Below are 21,234 nucleotides of genomic sequence, written 5' to 3'. Positions count from 1 at the left end.
TTCTCTGGCAGAGGGTCCTGGCACCATCCCTCACGGACCCCAGGGCACCCTATGTACGTGAAGGGACTTACAGTGCCCAGCCACTAAGCTCTGGTATTGTCCTGCAATGAAGATCCGAGCTGCCCGGGAGGCTGGTCACCTGGTCACCTGCCACCCCTCGTCCAGCCCTATTCTAGCATGAGCTAGCAGGACGCACGATGGCCCCGACATGCTGTCCGTGGCTCAGGGGAGGAGAGCCAACCTGGCTGGCCTGTCCTGCCTTGGTGGAGGCTGTGTGGCGCCCTTTTCAGTCCTGGTCCTCCGTGACAGCCCCAGGTCAAGGGCTTCGACTATGCCCCGGAAGGACAGTGTGAGGAACTGGGAGGTGGCCAAGTGCGGCCTGGAGCTGCTCGGGCACATGGTCCCCTCCTCAGCCTGAGGCCGAGGAGCCGTTTGGGGCCTGGTGCCAGTGGGTGCTAGGCACCCACACAGTTTTCTGGCTGGTTTGTGGGTGGCTTCCCTCGAGAACCGACCTGTGCAGCCCCGGCTTATCGAAGGGGCCAGGGCCAGGGCCAGCTCCTCTCCAGCCCCTCCTGGCACAGAGGCTGTCCCTGGCTCAGCTAGGTGGTTGCACTCCTCTGGACCACAGCAGCACACCTAGGTCCCCTCTGGAAGCCAGCAGTGCCAATATGGGGGTGCCTGCGCCACACGCTTCTGTGGACAGGGAAGAGGTGGCCTTACTGCCCTCTGGGAAGGCAAGCGGGGACCTGTGGGCAGGGTCACAGCTCTCCTGGTTGCACATGTCCTTCCCTAAGCTCAAGTCCCTACAGACGGCGCCCTGACCCTGCTCGCCGAGGAGGAAGCACAAGATGTGCCCAGGTGCAAGTTTTAAGGAGAAGCAGAAGGTGCTCGGCCGGTCAGTGCAGCCAAGCCAAGGGACAGTAGCTGTCACTTACCCAGCTGGCTCTCGGGACCTAGGAAAGGTCTGCAAGAAAACCAACACCGGTTACCCGACCGCAGCACACCAGCACGTCGCACCGCGGACGGTCCCCTCGTCAGGGCCACAGGACACTCAACAGCCAGTCAGCGAAGCCATCCAGGCAGCTCTAAGTGCACCGCGGGGAGGGCACGGGCGGGTCACCTGTGTATGACGAACGAGATCCCCGCTCTGTCCTCCAGGATGCGCTTGAGGGTGGCGAGGTCATAATTCTCGGGGTGCTGAAAGGCGAGCCCCTCTGGGAGGCCCTGCACCTCCACAGCCGCCTGGTCGCGCAGCATCTGCTCATAGGGGACGGGCACCATCGCCGTGGTCCCCAGCGCCTTCCCTAGAGGGCAAGCCGTGGACGGCGTGAGGACGCTACCCGCGGCTGGACTTGGTGTAACCAGTGAGCCCAGCTGGTGGCACTGGCTTTGATCACACATCAAAAGCAGAAAGCCCCTGTCCCTCTCCCTCCCGAGTGCTTTACCCTCAGCCTTCACCTCCGGGAGGCGCCCAGCTGGGGTGGTGTCGGACTCCGAAGGGGCGGTGAGCCCCCAGGCATGAAGCCCCATTCCTCAGAGAGATGTCACCTGAGACCCCTCATAGAGGGATGTCACCTGGAGGACCCCAAAGTTGAATGTCCAGACCCCTGCAGGGGACGGACATGCTGAGGTCTTTGGAGGAGGAACGAGGCCCTGGGGTGCTGGGGGTCACGGAGGTGAGCTGCGGGGGCGCCTGCCGAGGGTTCTCCCTGTGTGCTGGGGGCTGAGCCCAGGGCCTCCTGCAGGCACTGCTGGGCTGTCCTAAGGACCCTGGGGGGCACGGGAGGTACAGAGACAGCGGGGGGAGAGGGGCCCTGGACCCAGTCTTGCTGGGGGCTCTGCGAGGGGACCAGGGCAGGAAACCAGGGCAGGAAGCCCGGTCAGCACAGAGGGGCTGGATTGAGACAGATGCTGCCGAAGGACACTCAGCCAGGACCTGATTAGAAAGTGGGTTTAAAATGCCCACAACGCCCTGGGAGCCATGCTGGTGGCTGTCACACCCTATCCCTTAGTGACCAGAGGGCTCGTGCTCGAGGCGGGCTTTACCGTAACAGAGGCAGAAGTGGTCCCCGACTGCTTTCCTGAGCGTCTCTGCTTCTCCTGGGGACGCCTGTGGCCCGCAGGCAGGGCGGGGGGGCTTCGCCTCACTCGGCTCCTCCACGAGGCCTGCCGCAGACCATGGGCAAGGTCAGCACACGGGGCCACCGGCTCCCTGCCGTGGGCCCCACTGCACCCACCCCACAGTCCCCACTGCGCCCACCCCACAGTCCCCTCTGCGCCCACCCCACAGTCCCCTCTGTGCCCACCCTACAGTCCCCACTCCACCCACCCTACAGTCCCCACTGCGCCCACCTACAGTCCCCCCCCCCCCGTGGGTGTTCAAAGAAAGCTGGAAAGGAACAAACAAAACCAGGAAAGAAAGAAAGAAAAGAGCGAGCCGGGTGCAGAAATGCACACCTGCAATCACAGGGACTGGGAGGCTGAGGCAGGAGGATCCCAAGTTCAAGACCAGCCTCAGCAACTCAGTGAGACCCTCCCTCAAAAAATAAAAAGGGCTGGGATGTGGCTTGGAGTTAAGAGCCCCTGGGTTCAATCCCTGGTACCAAAACAAAACAACAACAACAAAAAAACTAGTGTAGACTTTTATGAACAGGACACAGCGCACGCTGCAATGAATCTGCTGATACAGAGACCTGTAAATCCAACCTGGAAAGACAGACTAGAGTTTGAAGACATTTTCATCCCAGAAATTTGTTTACCATGCTGTGGAAAGTGGCGGTCACTGTGAGGCAGACCACCCCTCTGAACATCTGGGCCTCCAGCCACCGCTGCTCCACAAGTTTACAGCTGGTTGTTTTAATCAAGATGAAGTCAGGGGGTGGAAACTGCGAAATCATTTGGGCAGGGAAAGCTTAAAAGGATGATCAACTAGTGATAAGAAATCAGTGCCAAGGGGTGACAAGAGTGAGGGACAGTCATGGCAGCTGAGGGCGCAGCTGGGAGGCTGCCTGGGCAGCTAGCTCTGTGCTGCAGGGATTTTCGGGGAGGCCCGCTCTGGAGTGCCTGGGGATCCTGAGATGTGAGGGGGGCCGGCTGGGAACCCGCAGAAGCTGCAGGAAGGCCCCGCAGAGCCCTGGGAGGGGAGTGCCACCGGGCATCCCAGATGCTAGTGTCACTGTGCGCCTTGTAATCCCAGCTGCTGGAGAAGCTGAGTCAGGAGGAGCACAAATTTGAGGCCAGTCTCAGCAACCTAGTGAGACCCTGTCTCAAAGAATAAAAAGGGCTGGGAGGTGTGGCTCAGTGACTAAGCATTCCTGGGTTCAATCCCTGGTACCAAACCAAACCAAACCAAAAGGAAGTTATTCCAGTGCAAGAAGTATCAAAATTTTCAGTATTTGGGACACCTATTGTACCCCTACCTCTACGTGGTGGAGTACAGAACAATTGGAGGACCCCACCCCAGTAATGAAGCTCCTTCCTTGGGACAGAAGTGAAAGAAGGGATTATGTACCCAGAGTTCTGGTCTGTCTGGGATCTGCCTGAGGCACTGGTTTAGATTTATACTGATGAGGTTTGCACCAGAGTTTGAAGCCACTGAAAACAGAACATGCAGAATGTTAAAGCAGCAGTTCCACCATCTGGTGATAGGGAGAGCAAGGTCAAATAAGGTTTGAGAGGTCCTGGAACCTCCAGCCAGGCTAACTGGTGAAGCCTTCCCTACACAAAGTCCACATGCAAAGACTGAAACAAGTTGATGTTTTTTAAAATGTCTAAACACCAGAACAACAAGAAATAATTGATAAGCTATACAAAGAAACAAGGAAACATGGCCCAAAATAATGACATAAAATTTCAGAACTAGATCCAAAAGAAATGCAGATCTATGAGCTGCCTGACAAAGAAATGAGAATAATTATCATAATGATGCTAGATGAGCTAAGAGTACAGATAAACAAACAGAAACAGGTAAATAATGCATGAAAAAAATAGAACACCAAGAAAGAGAATTTATAAAAAGAATCAAACACAAACTCTAGAGTTAAAAAATACAGTAACTGAACTGAATAATTCATCAGAAGTATTCAACAGCAGACACGACCGGTCCAAAGAAACAAGGGGGAGCATGAAGGAGACAGGCTGTTGGAAATCATCGAGTAACGGAGCAAAAGAAGGAGAGAAAGGAAAGGGAGATTAAGGGGGTTGAGAAATTCTATTAAGCAGACCAGCACATGCACAATGGGAATTCCAAAAGAAGAAAAGGACAGAGTTTATTTGAAGAAATAATGGCCCCAAGCTTCCCAAATCTGAGGAGGAAAATCAGATATTTTTTTTTTCAAATTCAAGAAGCTCCATGAACTCCAGTGGGGATGAACCCAAGAGCCCCTCCCCGGTGCACTGGAGAGCCCCGCCTGAACTCAAAGGCACAGGAGAGGGCGGAGGCGGGAGAGGAAGGCGGTTTAGCACACACAGGAGATTCCATAAGACCAGCAGCAGCTTCTCAGCGGAATTCTGCAGGCCAACAAGAACAGGCTGATGTTTTCAAAGTGCCAAAAGAAGAAGAAAAAAATAAAACAAACCTAGTATTTGGAAAAACTACCCTTCAAAAGTTAGGGTTCTACCTAGTGTATGATTCTGTTGTATGAGATGTCAAAATAGCAGAACTCACAGGAATGGGGAGCGGGCTGGGAGCCGGCAGGCCTGGGGGCGCTAGGAAGAGGGGTAGTTTACTGGGTATGAGGTTCAGACTTGCAAGATTCAGAGATCAGAGATCTGTTTCACAACAATGGAAACATGCGTGATCCTGAGTAGCTGGATTGTAGGTAGGCGCCACACACCCAGGTTAGAGATTTTAATCCTCCCTTGGTCAGGAACAGAATAAGTAGGCAAAAACCAGAAAGAGTGCAGAACAATGTTCGACAACTGACCTGTTTGGCCCATTAACTGCACAAGCCAATGTTCTTTAAAGTGCACATGAAATGTCTGCCAATACAAATGATATGCTGAGCCAGACCTCAGGTTTTGATAAATTCAAAAGAACTGAAATCACCTGAAGCACCTTTTTAGACTACAGTGGAATTTAATTAGAAATCAATCCTGAAGAAAGGCCCCATGTAGTCAGAAATGAAGCAAAATGCTTCTAGGTCAAGTCAAAAAGGAAGACTCCTCTTGCCCACGGCCTGTGAGGGCTATGGATTTTGGGTTCCCCTTGTGGGAAGTGTACCAGTTGAGAAACACGGCGAAAATCACAGACCCAGAAAGTAATTCTCAAAAAGTGGGGGCAGGACGGCTCTAGGACCTAGCGTCCTGCTTCAAACGGGAAGGAGAGAGAGAAGAGCCTGCATTTGCTTTATTTATACAAGGGGGCTTCAAGGGATTTTCACAGAATGTTCTTTTGCCAAATAAGATAGAAGGAGGGCCGTCCACGCCCAGCAGTAACACCGGGGTCCAGAGCTAAGAGCAGCCTCTCTAGCCGAGGGAAGACTGAGGTCACCATGTGCTTTGCATGATCCATTAAGTGAAAGAAGCCACAAAATGACCTGCCATGCCTGGCCAAGATCTCCCAGGCCCCGAGGCCGAGTAGAGGTTTCCAGTAGCTCAGGGGTGCCCCCACCCCCAGAGTGTGAAGGTCAGAAAATATTTTTAGCTACCTGATCACGAAAACCTATCCCAAGTGGAAGGCAGCTAAAACATTACCTCGAGGGAAAATCCTAACTTTAAACACATGAAATGGGAAAAAGTCAGTGACCTAAGCTACCAAACCAAGAAAAGAAAAGCAATTGAACCCAATTAAAAATACAGTATGTCAGTAACAAAGAGGAGAATAGACATAACAAGGAATAGAGAGAAATAAACAAGCCAAACATTGGCTATTGGAGAGCCAGGTGGTTAGATCTTTTGCAAGATGTATTTAGGAAAAAAAGGGAAACAAATTATTAATATCGAAACAAAAGTGGAAATATTGATATGTATCTCCAACATACAGGCATTAAAACAAGACAGCAGAGATATTACGAAACACGGAGACACAACACAGACAGGATGTCTTAGATGAATAGATAAGTGTTTTGCAGTAAAATCGTACACACATACCCCTGGCCAACCTTTGGAGGCAGCTATATGAACTGCACAGATGTGCAAACACACACACTCACCCTATGACCTCTGACAAAACTGATGAATATTTTTCCTTTTTGTGCACCAGGGATTGAACCCAGGGGTGCTTAGCCACTGAGCCACATCCTGAGCCCTTATTTCACTTTTTATTTGAGACAGCGTCTTGGTAAGCTGCTTAGGGCCTTACCAAATTGCTGAGGCTGGCTTTGAGCTCACCGTCCTCCTGCCTCAGCCTCCTGAGCCACAGGGATTACAGGCGTGCGCCACCACACCTGGGTTTTTCCTTTTTTGATTCCAAGGAATACCGACCTGCCAACTCGACCCTCCCTCCTCCTAGAGATGGCCACTGCATAGGTGTCAGCTCTCATCTCACACCTGAAGTCGTCCTGACAAGGGCCACAAGTGCTCACTAATTCCCCAGGCACTTGAATACGCCGTGGCCTGCTCAAGGCCCTGAAAGTCCCAAAGAGCCGATGCGGTGGCGCACACCTGTAATCAAAGTGACCCAGGAGGCTGAGGCAGGATGGTTGCAAGTTCCACGCCAGCCTCAGCAACTTAGCAAGACCCCATCTCAAATAAAACAAATAAAAGGGCTGGGGGAGTGGCTCCGTGGTAGCGCAGCCCTGGGTCCGTCCCGAGCACCACAACACTACACAAACACAACATAACATGACACAACACAACATGACACAACATGACACAACACGACAACAAACATGCTTAGGACAACACGTGAAGCTCAGAAGATCGTAAGACACAGCCTGGCCCCCACGCATGTTCAGGTCTGGGAAACACGAGGGGGAGCGTGAACACCTACAGTATCTGGCGAAGTCCTTCTGCAGATCCTTCCTGGTGTTGACGAAGGCGCATCCCCTCTCGGTGCCCACCACGAACACGTCTGTCTCGTACACGGCGATGCAGGCCACCTCCACCTTGGACTTGGCCAGCTCCTTACACTGCAAGAGAAGCAGCGAATGGCGTTGTCCAGACACGGGCAGATCTGGAGTTCAGGAGAGGAACCAAAAGTAGGTAAAGGAAGGAGTATCTGAGCCGGGCGCGGTGCCCACTCCTGTGACCCCAGAGGCTCGGGAGGCTGAGGCAGGAGGATCGTCAGTTCTAAGCCAGCCTCAGCAACAGTGAGGCCCTAAGCAACTCAGGGAGACTCTGTCTCTAAATAAAACACAAATAGGGCTGGGGGTGTAGCTCAGTGGCCAAGTGTCCCTGAGTTCAACCCCTGGTCACTGCCTCCCTCCAAGAGGAATATCTGTTTGGAAAGAGAAAAATCACCATGAAAAAAATTATGGAGCAAATACCATGTCACGAAAGCCGGAAAGGAAGGTACATTAAGGTGCTACGCGTCCCTCCGTCAGGGCTTCTCCTGACCCTCTGGACGCAGACTCTTGCTTTAACAACAATTTCACAACATCATTTTGCATGGACGGTGGAGAGAGCACCTACTATTCCAACATGGCCCAACACGCTAATCATTCACAACCCAGACGCCAGGTGTGAGAATTCAGACAGACACGCTCGATGTTTGGGGCAGTGCTGCAGGTTCCTGTCCCAACAGACACAAGAATCCCCAGAGATTCTACAGATCCTCCACCTGCAGATACTTTATCTTAGGGGCTGGAGAATCTTCTGGGCCAGCTTCGGCCTCTGTGCATCGGAAACCTCCTTGATCCTCTACACTCCATACCCTGTAGCTGGGCATGGTGGTGCACACCCAAAATCCCAGCAACCCGGGTGGGAGGCCAAGGCAGGAGGATCTCAAGTTGGAGGCCAGCCTCAGCAACTTAGGGAAACACTATCTCAAAATAAAACACTAATAGGGCTGGGTGGGGATGTAGCACAGTAGTAGCGCACCCCTGGGTTCAATCCCTGGTACAGACACAGCTAAGTGCATGGCAGAAAAATCACCTGTAAACCCTTTACCAAGAGGAGCCACCACACACACCTGGGAACATGCACACATGCAGAGATGCGAGTTTGTTTTGAGATGGGACCACACTGTGTTGCCCAGGCTGGTCAAGAACAGCATACACATGTTTAAAAACAAAATCGGGATTGTACTACTGAACATAGGCTGGTGTTCAGATTTATTACCTTGACATTATTTTTTTAATATTTATTTTTTAGTTTTAGGTGGACACAATATTTCATTTTTATGTGGTGCTGAGGATCAAACCCAGTGCCCTGCGCATGCCAGGAGCGCGCTACCGCTTGAGCCACGTCCCCAGCCAACATTAATTTTTGAGCATTTCTCAAAATACAACTAAATGATCCTGAAAAAAATGACCTTTAAGTGAATACATGATATTCTACGCCACGCACACCCTGGCTTAGCCGTAACATCATTGAGGGGTTTTGTTCCTGTTATAAATAACAGCGCTACGACCAAGGGCCGTGACGGTAAATACTCTGGGCATGTTTGGTCATTTCCAGGAGACAGACTCTCCCCGGCAGGACACCTGCACACAAAGGTTCTTGAAACACACTGCTGACAGCACTCTGGAGAGTGACTCCTGCCAACACCGGGGAGAGGCTGCGTTAGTCAGCTCTGCTGTCACTCCGACCAGATCACTGACAAGGGCGGTGGAGAGGAGGAGCTCTCGGGCCTCGGCAACCAGGGGGCAGAGAGCTCTGCTCCCAGGGACAAAATGTAGACCACAAAGCCAGTGGCCCCCCACCCCGCCCATGACCTCCTCCCCGTCTCTGCCTCCTATAGTTACCACCCTAATAAACCCCCAAGGTGGACAGTGGCTTTGTCTACTGAATAGGTCGCATCTCTTGTGACCTGATCATTTCACCTCTGAACGTTTCTGTTTTTGGGGTGAGGGGGTACCAGGGATTGAACTCAGGGGCACTGACCACTGAGCCACGCCCCCCCCAGCTCTATTTTGTAATTTATTTTGGGGGGGGGGGTCTCACTGAGTTGCTTAGGGCCTCGCTTTTGCTGAGACTGGCTTTGAACTCACCATCCTCCTGCCTCAGCCTCCTGAGCTGCTGGGATCACAGGTGTGCGCCACCGCACCCGGCTGAACATTCTTACACCGGCTCACATCTGAGCTTCTGGAGGGTGCCTCACATCCCAATCACAGACCTGCCACCTTGCGGTCACCAGCACTGAGATCCAGTACTTGTGGGCCAAGAACAGAACATGGAAAGAGAAGACCAGCAGCTTCCGTGAAGAAAGGTGCAGGCAGACAGATGGACGGGAGCCCTGAAAGGTGCGCAGACATCCCTGCCCCATCTCCCAGCGTCAGGATGGTGTGGGGGCGGCTTTGGGTCCTGTCTTCTCTCCGGCTGGTGAGAGGCAGGGCCCTCCTCTCCTGCAAAGCTGGGCAGGACCAGCCTCCTGATCCCCAGGGCACGACCTGCGCCCACCGTGTAGGTGCGGCCTGGCAGAAACGACCCTAGGTTAGGTGAGTGCAGGGCAGCTCTGACTCACAGCCGGGGGCGGGGCTGGGGCCACAGGCTAGGGATCTGCTGTCCAGGGCTGCTTGGCCAAGCGCAGGCCAGTGTGTGGCTCGGAGGCCTGAGAGCTGGACAGCCCGCGTGTGGAGGCCAGCCTGGGTCCGGAGGCTTGAGGACCAGGAGCGCCTAGGGCAGGAGCCAATGCACAACTGCCCCTCCTGGGGGTGGACTTTGTGCCTAGGAAGAGGACGTCCTGGAGATGGATGAGGTGACCGCATGGTGGAGGCCCCAAAGCCGCTAAACTGCAGTCTTAAAATGGCAACTTGTGTGTATGTCTATTACCCAATGTTAGGATGAACTACAGAATCACCAACAGTCGCCTCTGCAGTTTCCATCACCCCAGCCACCCAGTCCCCACATGAACTGCGGTCAGTCTGCCCCCGGCCTCCCTGCCTCTGGGCCCCTGGACTTCCTTCACCCAACTTCCCGGGGCTTCGCATCACACACCCAGAGCTTGGCGATCGGCCACCATGCACCTCCCAAGCCTGTCCTGACCACTTCCCTCGCTCTGCTGCAGCTGGCTGACCTTCTCCATGTCCTTTCCAGCTCGGGCCTCAGGCGGCCGTCCCCTGCTCTACCCCACCGTGGTGGCCTGGCTGCCCCTCCCCTGAGCCTGTCCCTGCCTCTCCTGGGTAACACACACACACAGAGCTGATCACTGTCCCCTTCCCACACAGAAGCCAAGATCTGGGAGGGCCTCGCCGTCCTCTCAAGTGCTGCAGGACCATCCCTGCGGGGGCCTGGCCAGGGCAGCGGAGCCCGGGATGGGAGCAGGGGCCAGTCCTGCTTGGCGCCTGTCGGGCACCTCTGGCCCTCTGGGAACAGGGCCCAGGAGCTCGCCCCTCGGGTGTCAAATAAGCCCTCGGCCAATCCCGAGGGTCCCCACTCCAGATCCTTAACTGGTCACATCTGTGAAGTGCCTGTGGCCAGGGGAGGGGACATTCATGGGACCTGGCGACGAGCACCTGGTGGTTATCTCTGGGGCCATAGGTCAGTCCACTGAAGGTTGCTTCTGAGGCCTTAATTTGATTTTAGCAGATTAAAGATGACGGGTCTGGGTGTGTGTGTGTGTGTGTGTGTGTGTGTGTGTGTGTGGGAGTGTGCACGCACGTGCGCACACCTGTGGACATGGGAGTTCCATATTTGGTATTTTGCCAACTGACCCACCGATGTCCCTAATGGATAAGGAAAGTGTATGTACATACATTAAAGTCAGCATTTTTTTCTGTTTTCTGAACTCAGTATTTTGGCCCAGGATCCAGTCCAGGCCACACTTCCTGTCTGGCTGTCCCCTTTCAGCCCCCTGGGACCCGGGCAGCTCTCTTCTCTCCGTCTGTCCTGCGGACCCTGGGACTCTGTGGGACGCCCCTCAGTCGGGCTGATAAGAGGCCTCCTGGTCAGGTCCCTGCTGCTGCAGAAACCACGGCAGTGCTTCTCCCCTTAGGTGCACCAGCTTAGGAGGCAGCTGGTGTCCCTGTCCCTCTGTCCCAGCACTGCAGACCTCTGATCCCTGCCTAGGTGGTGGCTGTCAGGTTTCTCAACTGTGAGCTCTTGACTCTGCCTTTTAAATCAGTGTCTCTGTCAGACGCGGAGGTTTATAAATTCCTCATCCAATTTTAACCACCCAGGCAAAGTTATGTCGTATTTATTTATTTTGCAATACTGGGGATTGAATCCAGGGGCGCTCTGCCACTGAGACACACCCCCAGCTTTCTTTATTTCTTATTTTGAGACAGGGTCCCCCTAAATTGCTGAGGCTGGCCTTAAACTTCTGATTCTCCTGCCTCAGCCTCCCAAGTCGCTGGGATGACAGGCATGTGCCATGGCACTTGGCATCAATTTTGCTCTGAATTTAGACAAGAAAAATATTTTTCAAAAGATAAGAACCCTGGTACGGTGGCGCACACCTATGATCCCAGGGTTCAGGAGGCTGAGGAAGGAGATTGTGAGTTCAAATCCAACCTCAGCAACTTAGTGAGGTACTTTGCATCTCACCAAGACGCTGTCTCTAAATAAAATATTAAAGAAAGGGTGGGGATGTGGCTCAGTGGTTAAGAATCCCTGGGTGCAATCCTCAGAACCAAAATACAAAAAAAGTCAACAAAAGTACATCTCCCGTCCAGAAAGCCCACACGTATACGATCACACCCACGTTCACAAGTCGCAATCTGACAGCCTGCCGTCCTCTGCGGAGAACAGCCTTTCACACACAAAATGTAAACACTGGGTCAGAATTCCGTCTTCAGAAGTTGGCTGGATTATACTTTTCAGCAAAAGAGACAGAAACAGGTCAACATCAAAAGTGACACGGGCCGGGTTGGTGCACAACTGTGATCCCAGGGGCTGGGGAGGCTGAGGCAGGAGGATCGCAAGTTCAAAGCCAGCCTCAGCAACAGCAAAGTGCTAAGCAGCTCAGTGAGACCCTGTCTTTAAATAAGATACAAAATAGGGCTGGGGGTGGGGCTCAGTAGCTGAGTGCCCCTGAGTCCAATCCTTGGTGCCCCCCCCTGCAAAAATAAATGACAGGAAAGTGCCCCTCAATTCTGTGTCAATAAGGACCCACTAAGGGACGTGGCAGAAACACAGACCACCTCACCATGGACTCAAGGGCAGACATGAGGAAGGTCACCACCATCCTGCTCTCCGAAGACTCCTCATCTTCAACGGGCAGGGTAGACATCGCTACCTGGGCCATGATCCCTGTGCAAAAGAAGCAACAAGGACATGAGTGACAGAAACCAGGGACTCAGCACACTTCAGAGCCGTGAGGCGGCCACCAAGGTGGCCCAAACCATCCTTCTGCACTGAGAAGCTCACCCTTGCAGAGCGCAGAGAGCCTGGCTGAGACCCTGAATGGGAAGGCTCCTAGGGAGCACCTGATACCTGTTTCAGGGACAGCATTTTTCTTCTATGATCCTTAATTGTTCAGAGAGGTTTTTCTAGCCCTTTATCAGTAAATACAACTTGTCATCATTGTGCATTTTTCCAGATAAACTAGTTAAACTAGTTCTGAAATCTGTTAACCACCTGAATTAGGTCGTTTCCTGTTACTATAACAAAATAACTGAGGCTGGATATTTCATTTTTAAAAAAAGAGGTTTATTTAGTTCATATTTTTAGAGGTTGAAAGTCCACGATCAGGTGGCCCCATCGCTTCAGTCTCTGATGAGGGCCTCATGGCGAATGGTAATCACAATGGTGGGAGCATAAGCAGAGGATTGAGTGGGAAGACAGGAAGTGGGAAGCAGGGAGAGGGTGGCCTTGCTCCTTTAATAACCACCTGTTTTGTAGGAACCAAGTGAGTTCCTGAGAACACAAAGGGAGTCCTCCTGAGGGCAGCGCCCTGCAGACCTCCCACCTCCACTACAGCCCCCTCCTAGGGTCCCACCATCACGGGCAGCCCGGCCTCCAGCGGGGGGGTCTTGGGGGCAAGACACACCCTGCTCAGCACCGGTGTAGGCTGCTGAGCTGCCTTTGCCAGACACCTGTCCCTGCTGGGCGGCTGGAGAGGCAGCTGGCTCTTCTCTAAGACCTTTGCTGGATTTTTGATTGGGGGTTTAATTTTCTGTCTGTTTTTGGTGCTGGATGGAAGCCAGGCCTTGGGCATGCTGAGCACACACCCCCCCCCAAAGAGCCGCACCCCAGCCTCTCTTGGACTGGTGTCACTGACAGAAGCGCCCCTAGAGTTCACCTGCAAGGTGACTCGGACACTTTTCAGGCTCCCTGAAACCTCGTCACATACTTGGCTGGTGGCCTCAGAGGTCCTGGGCTGCTAGACGCCACAGCCTGACCACCAGTTGTTGCCGATGTGAGCCTGCGTCCACAGCAACCCCAGAGCCAGCCCTGCTGCCACACTGACCCAGCGGGGTCTCCCACTCCTCATCCGGGCAGGGTGTCAGGAGCTGCAATGCGTGAAGCCCGGGAGGACTGAGACCATCAAGGGAATGGCATGTCCCAGGCCCCACTCACCCTGCCCTGAGTAAGCTGTGCCTGAGGCTGAAGGTGGGAACCGCCCACAGGGTGGACATAGCCTTTTCTCCTCGCCTCTGCAGGTGACCATGGCTTAACAGCTGTGTGGTGGGGCGCCTGTCGAACTCAGCAAAGCCTTCCTCTGAGACACAGAGGGAAGCTGCTTGATGGACACCTGCTGGCAGCAGAGGAAGGACCCCACTTTCTGCTAATGATATCACAGTGATCCCTAAGAGGACTGTGGCTGGGCTCAGTGTAAGAGCAGCTCCCAGCAGGTGCAAGGCCCTGGGTTCCAAACCCAGCAGGCAAGCAACATATAGTCATGGTGGCACAAGCTCATCCCAGTGTCTCAGGAGGCTGAGGCAGGAGGCTCTCAAGTTGGAGGCCAGTCTCAACAACTTAGTGAGATCCTCAACAGTTCAGTGAGATCCTGTCTCAAAAAATAAAAAGGACTGAGGGTGCTGCTCAGTGGAAAAGTGCCCCTGGTTTCAATATCCAGTAGCAAAAATAAAAATCCTTGAAAGAGAGAGAGAGAGAGAGAGAGAGAGAGAGAGAGAGAAAAGCAGAGGGCTAGGGGTGTGGCTCAGTGGTAGTGGTCTTGCCTGGCACGCACCAGGCCCTGGGTTCCAACCCCAGTACCACAAAACAAACCATGCAAGGTGGCACACACCTGCAGGCCCAGCACTGAGAAGCCAAGGCAGGAGGACTGCAAGTTCAAGTTCAAGACCAGTTTGGGCAACTTGGTGAGACCCTGTCTCAAAAATAAAATAAAAAAGGGCTGGGTCACTTTATCAGTGAAAAAGTACCCCAGGTTCAATCCCAGCAGGGCAATAAATAAATAAGTAACAAGTGTGCTCTAATCCCTGGGGTTTACTGCAGTCTTAGCAGAGCCACAAGTGGAGGGAAGCCCATCTCTTCTGTTCTGATGAGGCACACGCCAGGCCTGACAGAGCTCGGAGACAATGACATGACTGAAGGGAGCTAATGCCCATCCCAAGAACATTCTCCCAAGAAGCAGTCCCCACATTCTAATCAGGCTAAAGACTGCAGGGAATGAGTCTGTACTCCAGCATAAAATCTGCTGGAGGCTACGGTGGTGACCTCCTTTCCTATCACCTCTAAGGTACCAGTGCATTTATTTAGATCACAGATTTTATATAGTAATTAACTTCTGCTTTTTTAAAAATATTTTTTAGTTGTTGATGGATCTTTATTTGGTGTATATGTATGTGGTGCTGAGAATCGAACCCAGTGCCTCTTGCATACTAGGCAAGCGCTCTACCACTGAGCCCTAGCCCAACTTCTGCTCTTCTAAAACTGGAAATGTAAACTAAAACTAAAACTAAATAAAAATAAAAATAAACAGAACCCAAACTCGCCAGCCCCCTGGACATCCCAGCTGTCCCAGGACTCCCTCCTCCTCTGTGCGATACTTCACTGGAGCAAAGCAAACCTCCAGAACAGGGTCAGCCCTCCGCAGCATGGGGGTCAAATCAGGAGGCCGCCTGGTTCTGTGAATAAAATGTCACTAGAACACGGCCACACTCACTCCTTTGCCTTCCTGCAGCCATGTGTCAAGGACCCCATGGCCCGAGGTCAAAAGTACTGACAGTTCACACAAACTGAGTTTGTCACTTACCCCTGGAAGGTCATCTGCTCCATCTAGTAAATCTCTGAGATCTTGAAAGAGAAGCCTGGTTGAGTCTTTAACATTTATTTCAATGTTTTCTTTTCCAAAGCTCCATTCTTCGGGTTTCTGAGGGCTTGGTTTTAGCTACCAAGTTCTGGAGGTGCCTTCTCCCACTCAGCTCAGGTCTACAGGGTATGAAGCTACAAACTCAAGTGCACCTGTTCACCACTCGATTAAAATGGGTGACAACTTACACTGGGTGCACGAAGGGGACTCAAGACACAAAGGAGGATAGAATCCAACTCCTGTGCTCTCGAGCGAGGCAGGCTGCATACCCAGGGCAGAATCACAGGCAACAGAGGCAAGAGAGAGCGGGACACCCCGTCCAGGGCACATGGGGACAGTGAGCAACTGTGGGGGGCGAGGGAAATGAAGGCACCTTCCAAGCTCTGCAGCCCGAGGAGGAGGGAAGGGACTGTGCAGGCTGAGGCCCTGGGCTCAGGGCAGCAGACCTCAGGGGCTAAGCAACACACAGGAAGGGCAGGGCAGGGTGCAGCTCAGCAGGGGAGTGCCTGCTGGGCCTGCCCAAGGCCCTGGGTTCAATCCCAGCACTTGGGGGAAAAAAATCAGGAAGGCCGGAAGAACCAGGATGCACTCTGAATTGTTTATCACTGCAAATCACCACCAAGAAAAAAGGAAAAAGTCTGCTCAAGTCGTTCAGCTGCAGCTGTGAGCTGTCTCTAACTGGCCAATTTCCAATTTCATACCCAGACATCTGTTTAACTTTAAAATTATCAGCACAAAAATAAAACATCTTTTTTTTTCCTTAAAACACACAAAGGTCGACTCACATGCTTTTATAGAATGGCTATTATCAAAAAGACAAAAATAGCTAGGCTTGTAATCCCAGCTACTTGGGAGGCTGAGGCAGGACTGAAAGTTGGAGGTCAGCTTGGGCAAAGGAGGAAGAAGCGCTTCCAAAATAAAATTACAAAGAAAGGGCTGGGAGTGGCGCTCAGTGGTGGAGCGTTTGCTTAGCACGTGTGAGGCACTGGGTTCCACCCCAGGACACACATACGTTTTAAAAAAGAAGAAAAATGTACAATGCTGGTAGGAATTCCAAAAGAGGGGAACGCATACACTGTTGGTGGGATTGTGAAGTAGTACAGCCACTGTGGGAAACAGTATGGAGGCTCCCCCCAAATCTGGAAACAGAAACCCGATATGGTCCATATGCTCCAGCAATCCTACTGCTCGGTGCACATCCGAAAGATCAGAATCTGCACTTGTATTGCAATTCTACAGCACCGCTGGCAATAACTGGAATAAGGAACCCTTCCAGATGTGGAACAGGAGATGGTGGATAAAGGAAATGGGCACATATACACACTGGAATATTATTCAGTCATGAGGAAGGACGTTCCATCACTTGCAGCACCACGGATGGAATTGGAAGACTATGTTAAGTGAAATGGGCCAAGCACGGAAAGGAATGTTCTTAGATTTCACAGTAGACAGCAGAGGCTGGCAAGAGTGTGGGAGGAGGGACAGAGGGACGGCCAACAGTAGGTGGATGTAAGGAATAACTTCCAATGCTCTGTAGCACAGAAGCTTAATTACGGTTGACAACAGCTGTGTATTTTAAAACAGCAGAGAATCCCGAATGTTCCTAATACAGAAAGGATAAGTACTTGGGGTGAAGTCATTCACCCTGATCTGGTCATCACCACACTCTGCAGACACGTATGAAAAGGTCACACTGTACCCCTAAACAAATACAATTATGCGTCAATTAAGAACAGGGCTGGGGATACAGCGCAGCTGGTAGAGCGCCTGCCCCGCAGGCACAGGCCTTGGTTCCGTCCCCAGCACCACAAAACAAACAAAAGGAACACAAAGGACAAACAGCATGGGCTTGGAGCGGACAACACAGCCCCGGAGGCTTCTGTCCCCCTGAAACTCGAAGCCGGAACCGCTCCTGGCTTGAGCCTTTCCCTTCCCGGGTCGGCCCAGGCTCGCGGCCGTCAACCAGCTCCCCGGTCGACCGGCGTGCAGCAGACCCAGACAAAACCACCTGGGAGCAACTGACGCCGGGGGCGGAGCCCGAGCAACGACGACGGCCCCGCCTCCCCATCCGGCCAATCAGGCGCGTCGGCACGCAGCGCAGGCGCCCCTCGTACGCCAGGCGGAGCGTGACCTCGCGCGCACCGCGGCCTGGCGAGTCTCTACCCCCACCCCCGCCCTCGCCCAGCCAATCAGAGAGGAGAGGGCCGCGCGCTGCGTGCGTGCGTGCGTGCGGCCGCGTCCCCGCCGCAGGGCTCCCGCCCCACCCCCACTCCCGGCCTGCCTGCGGGGATGGGGTTCGGGGCGCGCCTGGGGGCCGGGGCGGCCGAGGGCTCGCGCCCGCCGTGCGCTGACCTCCCCCGCCTTCGGGAGCGGGACTGAGGCGGGCGCGCGCTCCGCGGCGGCGGCGAGGCTGGATACGCACCTGGGGACGCGGGATGCGCGCTGCCGCGGGGTCCTGAACCGGGGGCGGCGGCCGGCAGGCGTGCGGGCGGCGGCCCTGGCTCGCGCTGCTGTGCGCGTCCGTCCCCTTCCCCGCGCCCCTTTTTGTTTGCGTCCGGAGGCGGCCTTGCGCGCGTGTCCGCAGCGCCCCAAGTGGGCGGCGCCGCTTCCGGTGCTCGCGTCCCGCCAGCTGCCCGACCGCGCTGCCTGGCGCCCGGCCGCAAACCCTGAGGAAGGCCGCCGGTTGTCGGTCTCGGCCCGGGCGTGCCCGCCAGGCCTCGGCCGCCCGCCAGGCCCCTCCGCTCGACGTCGCAGTCGCGGCGTTCGGATTAGGTTGCGGTCCCCGAGGGTCGGCGGGCCGTTTACCCGTTGCCTAGATGTAACGTCGCGCCTCGTTGACACTTTCAGGAAACCTCACGATGCGTGCACAGCTGAACGGAACTGTCCCCCCCAAATGAGAGATGGGGTCTTCCTGTGCGGCTCCGGTGGCCTCAAGCCATCCTCCCGCCGCAGCCTGCCGAGGGGCCAGGACCGCAGGCGTCCCCCCAGGCCGTGCGACGACGCTCCTCCTGTCCTCGTCCCTGGCGGCAGCTTCCCAGGTCCACGTGCACGTGCTAAGGTGCATGTTTCTTTTGCAAAGAGACAGGGGCTCCCGCATTGCTAGCATTTCTTTCTAGTGGCTGTCGAGGATTTATTTACTAGAAGATGCCCTCCCCCCCCCCAAAAAAAAAAGTTATTTCAAAGCAAAGACAACAACCGAGCAGTTTGTCGGGGAAGGTGTCTGCTCTTTATGCATTTTAACAAGAGCTGTTTGCAAAGCTTTTATTAGTTACAGTCCATCCTGATTCACAGCTGTTCCCTGAAGTCCTGGGACCCTTGCTCCTAAAGATCTGGGCGTCAGATCTGGATGGGGCCTTTCTGTGAACCTGCTAATACATGTGTTTGTGGGTTTCTATGGAAGGACTCTAGTCGATGTGCATTGTTGACCCTGAACTTAGAGCCCAAAGCACTGTAATTCATGCCACATCCAGTCCATCTCTTTCTCGGTAGGCGGTAGGCCACATCGCAGCAAAGCCCTGAAATCTGTCTGTCTCTGTCACACACACATACACGCAAGAAAAGTATGTGGGAAAATGTAACATTAACTAGACCAAGAAGCAAATCTTGTTTGTAGTTTACAGGAAGACAGAGCCTCGCCTCTGTGACCTCTGCTGCGCACCTGCAAGGCGAGCACCTCACCCCTGGGCAGGTCTTCGAATGCCTGGGGAAGCACCAATAAACTGTAGGCAAACCCATCAATGCAGAATTCAGGAATAATGAGGATGAACTGTATTGCCAAAAGTTATGAGAGGACAAAACTCTTATATTTCTCTACTTAGACCTGGACGTGATGGCCTAATGTGCCTTAAAATCTACATGATAACCCATTCATTAAAAAGAAAAAAAAAAAAAAACATGTTTTCTGAGTGGTTAGAATCTCTAATTGGTGCCAGGAAGGTAGTGTGTGCACACGACCTCGACTTCCTGTCTTTCTCATGAGCTCACTCGAGTTAATCCCCACCACTTGGGTAACAGTCTCCCAGGGTCACAAGGGCCACCTATTGTAAATCCTGTAGTCTGAGTCTTCTGTGAGTCACTTTGTCTGTTGTGTAACCCATGGCTCCAGCTCCATCCTCTCTGGAACGCTTGTGGCTTTCTTTCTTTCTTTTTTTTTTTTTTTTTTTGTGGTGCCTCGTTGCCACCTCCTTCAGAGGGGAGAAATGCTGTGTGCTCACGTGGAGAAGGAATGGAGGTGCAGAAAAGGGGGTGACTCCCTCCATCAAGACCCTGTAGAGGGACATTTGCATTGGTCCATTTTCTGTTGTGCCGGTCAGCTCCTCATCACTCTAACCAAAATACCTGATAAGAGCAACTTAAATGGAGAAAAGTTTATTTGGTTCATGGTTTCGGAGGTTTAGTCCCCAGCTCTCTGCTTCCGTGACTGGGCAGAACATCGTGGTGCAAGGGTGTTATGGGGGAGCGGGAGTGCTGCTGGCCTCGTGGCAGCCGGGAGCAGAGAGACCGGAGGGGGCTGCAGGGAAGATGCGCCCCTACTGGGCAGCCCCCGAGACCCTCCCCTCCAGCACCCCACCTGCCTACAGTTACTGCAGTCAATTCATTAAAACTAGGATGGGTGGTCAGGCCACAGCTCTCAGTCCAGTGACTTCACCTCTGAACACTTCGGCATTAACAGAGGAGCTCTGGGGAGACACCTCCTGTCCAAACCGTCACACGTGCGTGGAGGAATTTACAAAGAAAAAGGTTATTTTGACTCATATTTATGGTCCAAGGAGAGGGCTCACATCTGGGAATGGCTTTCTTTCTTTTTTTTTTTTTTTTTTTTGTACCAGGACTGCACTCGGGCTCTCAACCACTGAGCCACATCCCCAGCCCTATTTTTTGTATTTTATTAGAGACAGGGTCTCACTGAGTTGTTTGGCACCTCGCTGTTGCTGACACTGGTTTTGAACTCTTGGTCCTCCTGCCTCAGCCTCCCGAGCTGCTGGAGTTACAGGTGTGGGCCACCATGCCCAGCTGGGGATGGCTTTCTTAATGGTAGAGTCCCAAGGTGGAGCAGATCATCCCGTTTCAAGAGACAGAGTGCATGAATGTCTCTCTTCTAGTCTCTCTCCCTCTTCTTAGGAAGCCACCAGTATTTAGTCAAGGGGCTCCACCCTAGTGACATCATCTAGCCCTCCCCAAAGCCCCACCTCAGATCAAGTTTCCTCTTTTTTTTTTTTTTTTTGGTAACAGGGATTGAATTCAGGGGCTGTCTACCACTGAGCCACATCCCCAGCCCTTTGTTTAATATTTTATTTAGAGACAGGGTCTCCCTGAGTTGCTTAGGGCCTTGCTAAGTTGCTGAGACTAGTCTTGAACTGTGATCCTCCTGCCTCAGCCTCCCGAGTCCCTGGGATTACAGGTGTGTGCCACCGTGCTTGGGAACCACTGCTATTTTTAATGAGCACAAATGGTTTTTAAATAACAAAACATTTGTCTAAAAAAAAGTATTGTTGATTCTTACCTCATTATATAAGTTTTTAAAACTTTTCATAAAGTACGTATTTATATCAATATGTATGTTTTTTCATGCTTACAAATTTCACTCATATGGATATGTAATCAAAATAATTTGGAGACCACTGCCCTGAAAAGTGGGGATCTCAAAAAGTATGTTCTCAACAGTGCACAGTATCATCCACACGCAGAGGGCTGGCTCCGTTCAGTGACAGAAGCCAGCGGTAATGATAGAGAGTACCACCTTCATGGATAGGAAGACTTGCCATTGTAAATGTCACTTCTCCTCATTGATTTCTCTGAATTAGCTCATTAATTTAATGCAGTTTCACTCAAAATCCCAGTGGGATTTTTTATGCTGCCTGACAAGGCAATTTTTAAAATTTATATAGCAGTAAATGTTATGAATCGCAAAGTCAATTTTGTAAAAAGAACAGGGAAGAAATGCAAAGAGAATTGATTGAACAAAAATCAGAGCAGAT

The 21,234-nt window shown here is 52.8% G+C and overlaps 1 protein-coding gene across 2 annotated transcripts in view; it reads right to left on the bottom strand.

Moving 5' to 3' along the window:
* LOC113188528 (general transcription factor II-I repeat domain-containing protein 2B-like) overlaps positions 1 to 17,757 on the bottom strand; it is a 31,739-nt gene extending 13,982 nt beyond the window's left edge. Inside the window, exons 1-6 of one of the 2 annotated variants that reach the window (XM_077802624.1) lie at positions 17,679 to 17,757; positions 12,188 to 12,291; positions 6,932 to 7,070; positions 2,047 to 2,166; positions 1,121 to 1,304; positions 936 to 964 (exon numbers count right to left, since the gene is read on the bottom strand). In XM_077802624.1, coding sequence (XP_077658750.1) covers positions 936 to 964; positions 1,121 to 1,304; positions 2,047 to 2,166; positions 6,932 to 7,070; positions 12,188 to 12,286 — 571 coding nt within the window. In that variant the 5' untranslated portion in view covers positions 12,287 to 12,291; positions 17,679 to 17,757. Of the gene's footprint in view, positions 1 to 935; positions 965 to 1,120; positions 1,305 to 2,046; positions 2,167 to 6,931; positions 7,115 to 12,187; positions 12,292 to 17,678 lie in introns of both variants that reach the window. The other variant, XM_077802623.1, reaches the window with a different exon arrangement.
* Positions 17,758 to 21,234: the final 3,477 nt, after the last annotated feature.

The sequence above is a fragment of the Urocitellus parryii genome, chromosome 9 (genome assembly GCF_045843805.1).
Source record: "Urocitellus parryii isolate mUroPar1 chromosome 9, mUroPar1.hap1, whole genome shotgun sequence".
Lineage (NCBI taxonomy): Eukaryota > Metazoa > Chordata > Mammalia > Rodentia > Sciuridae > Urocitellus > Urocitellus parryii.
The sequence above is the reverse complement of the archived record's forward strand: the minus strand, read 5'-3'. Positions and strand labels throughout refer to the sequence as shown.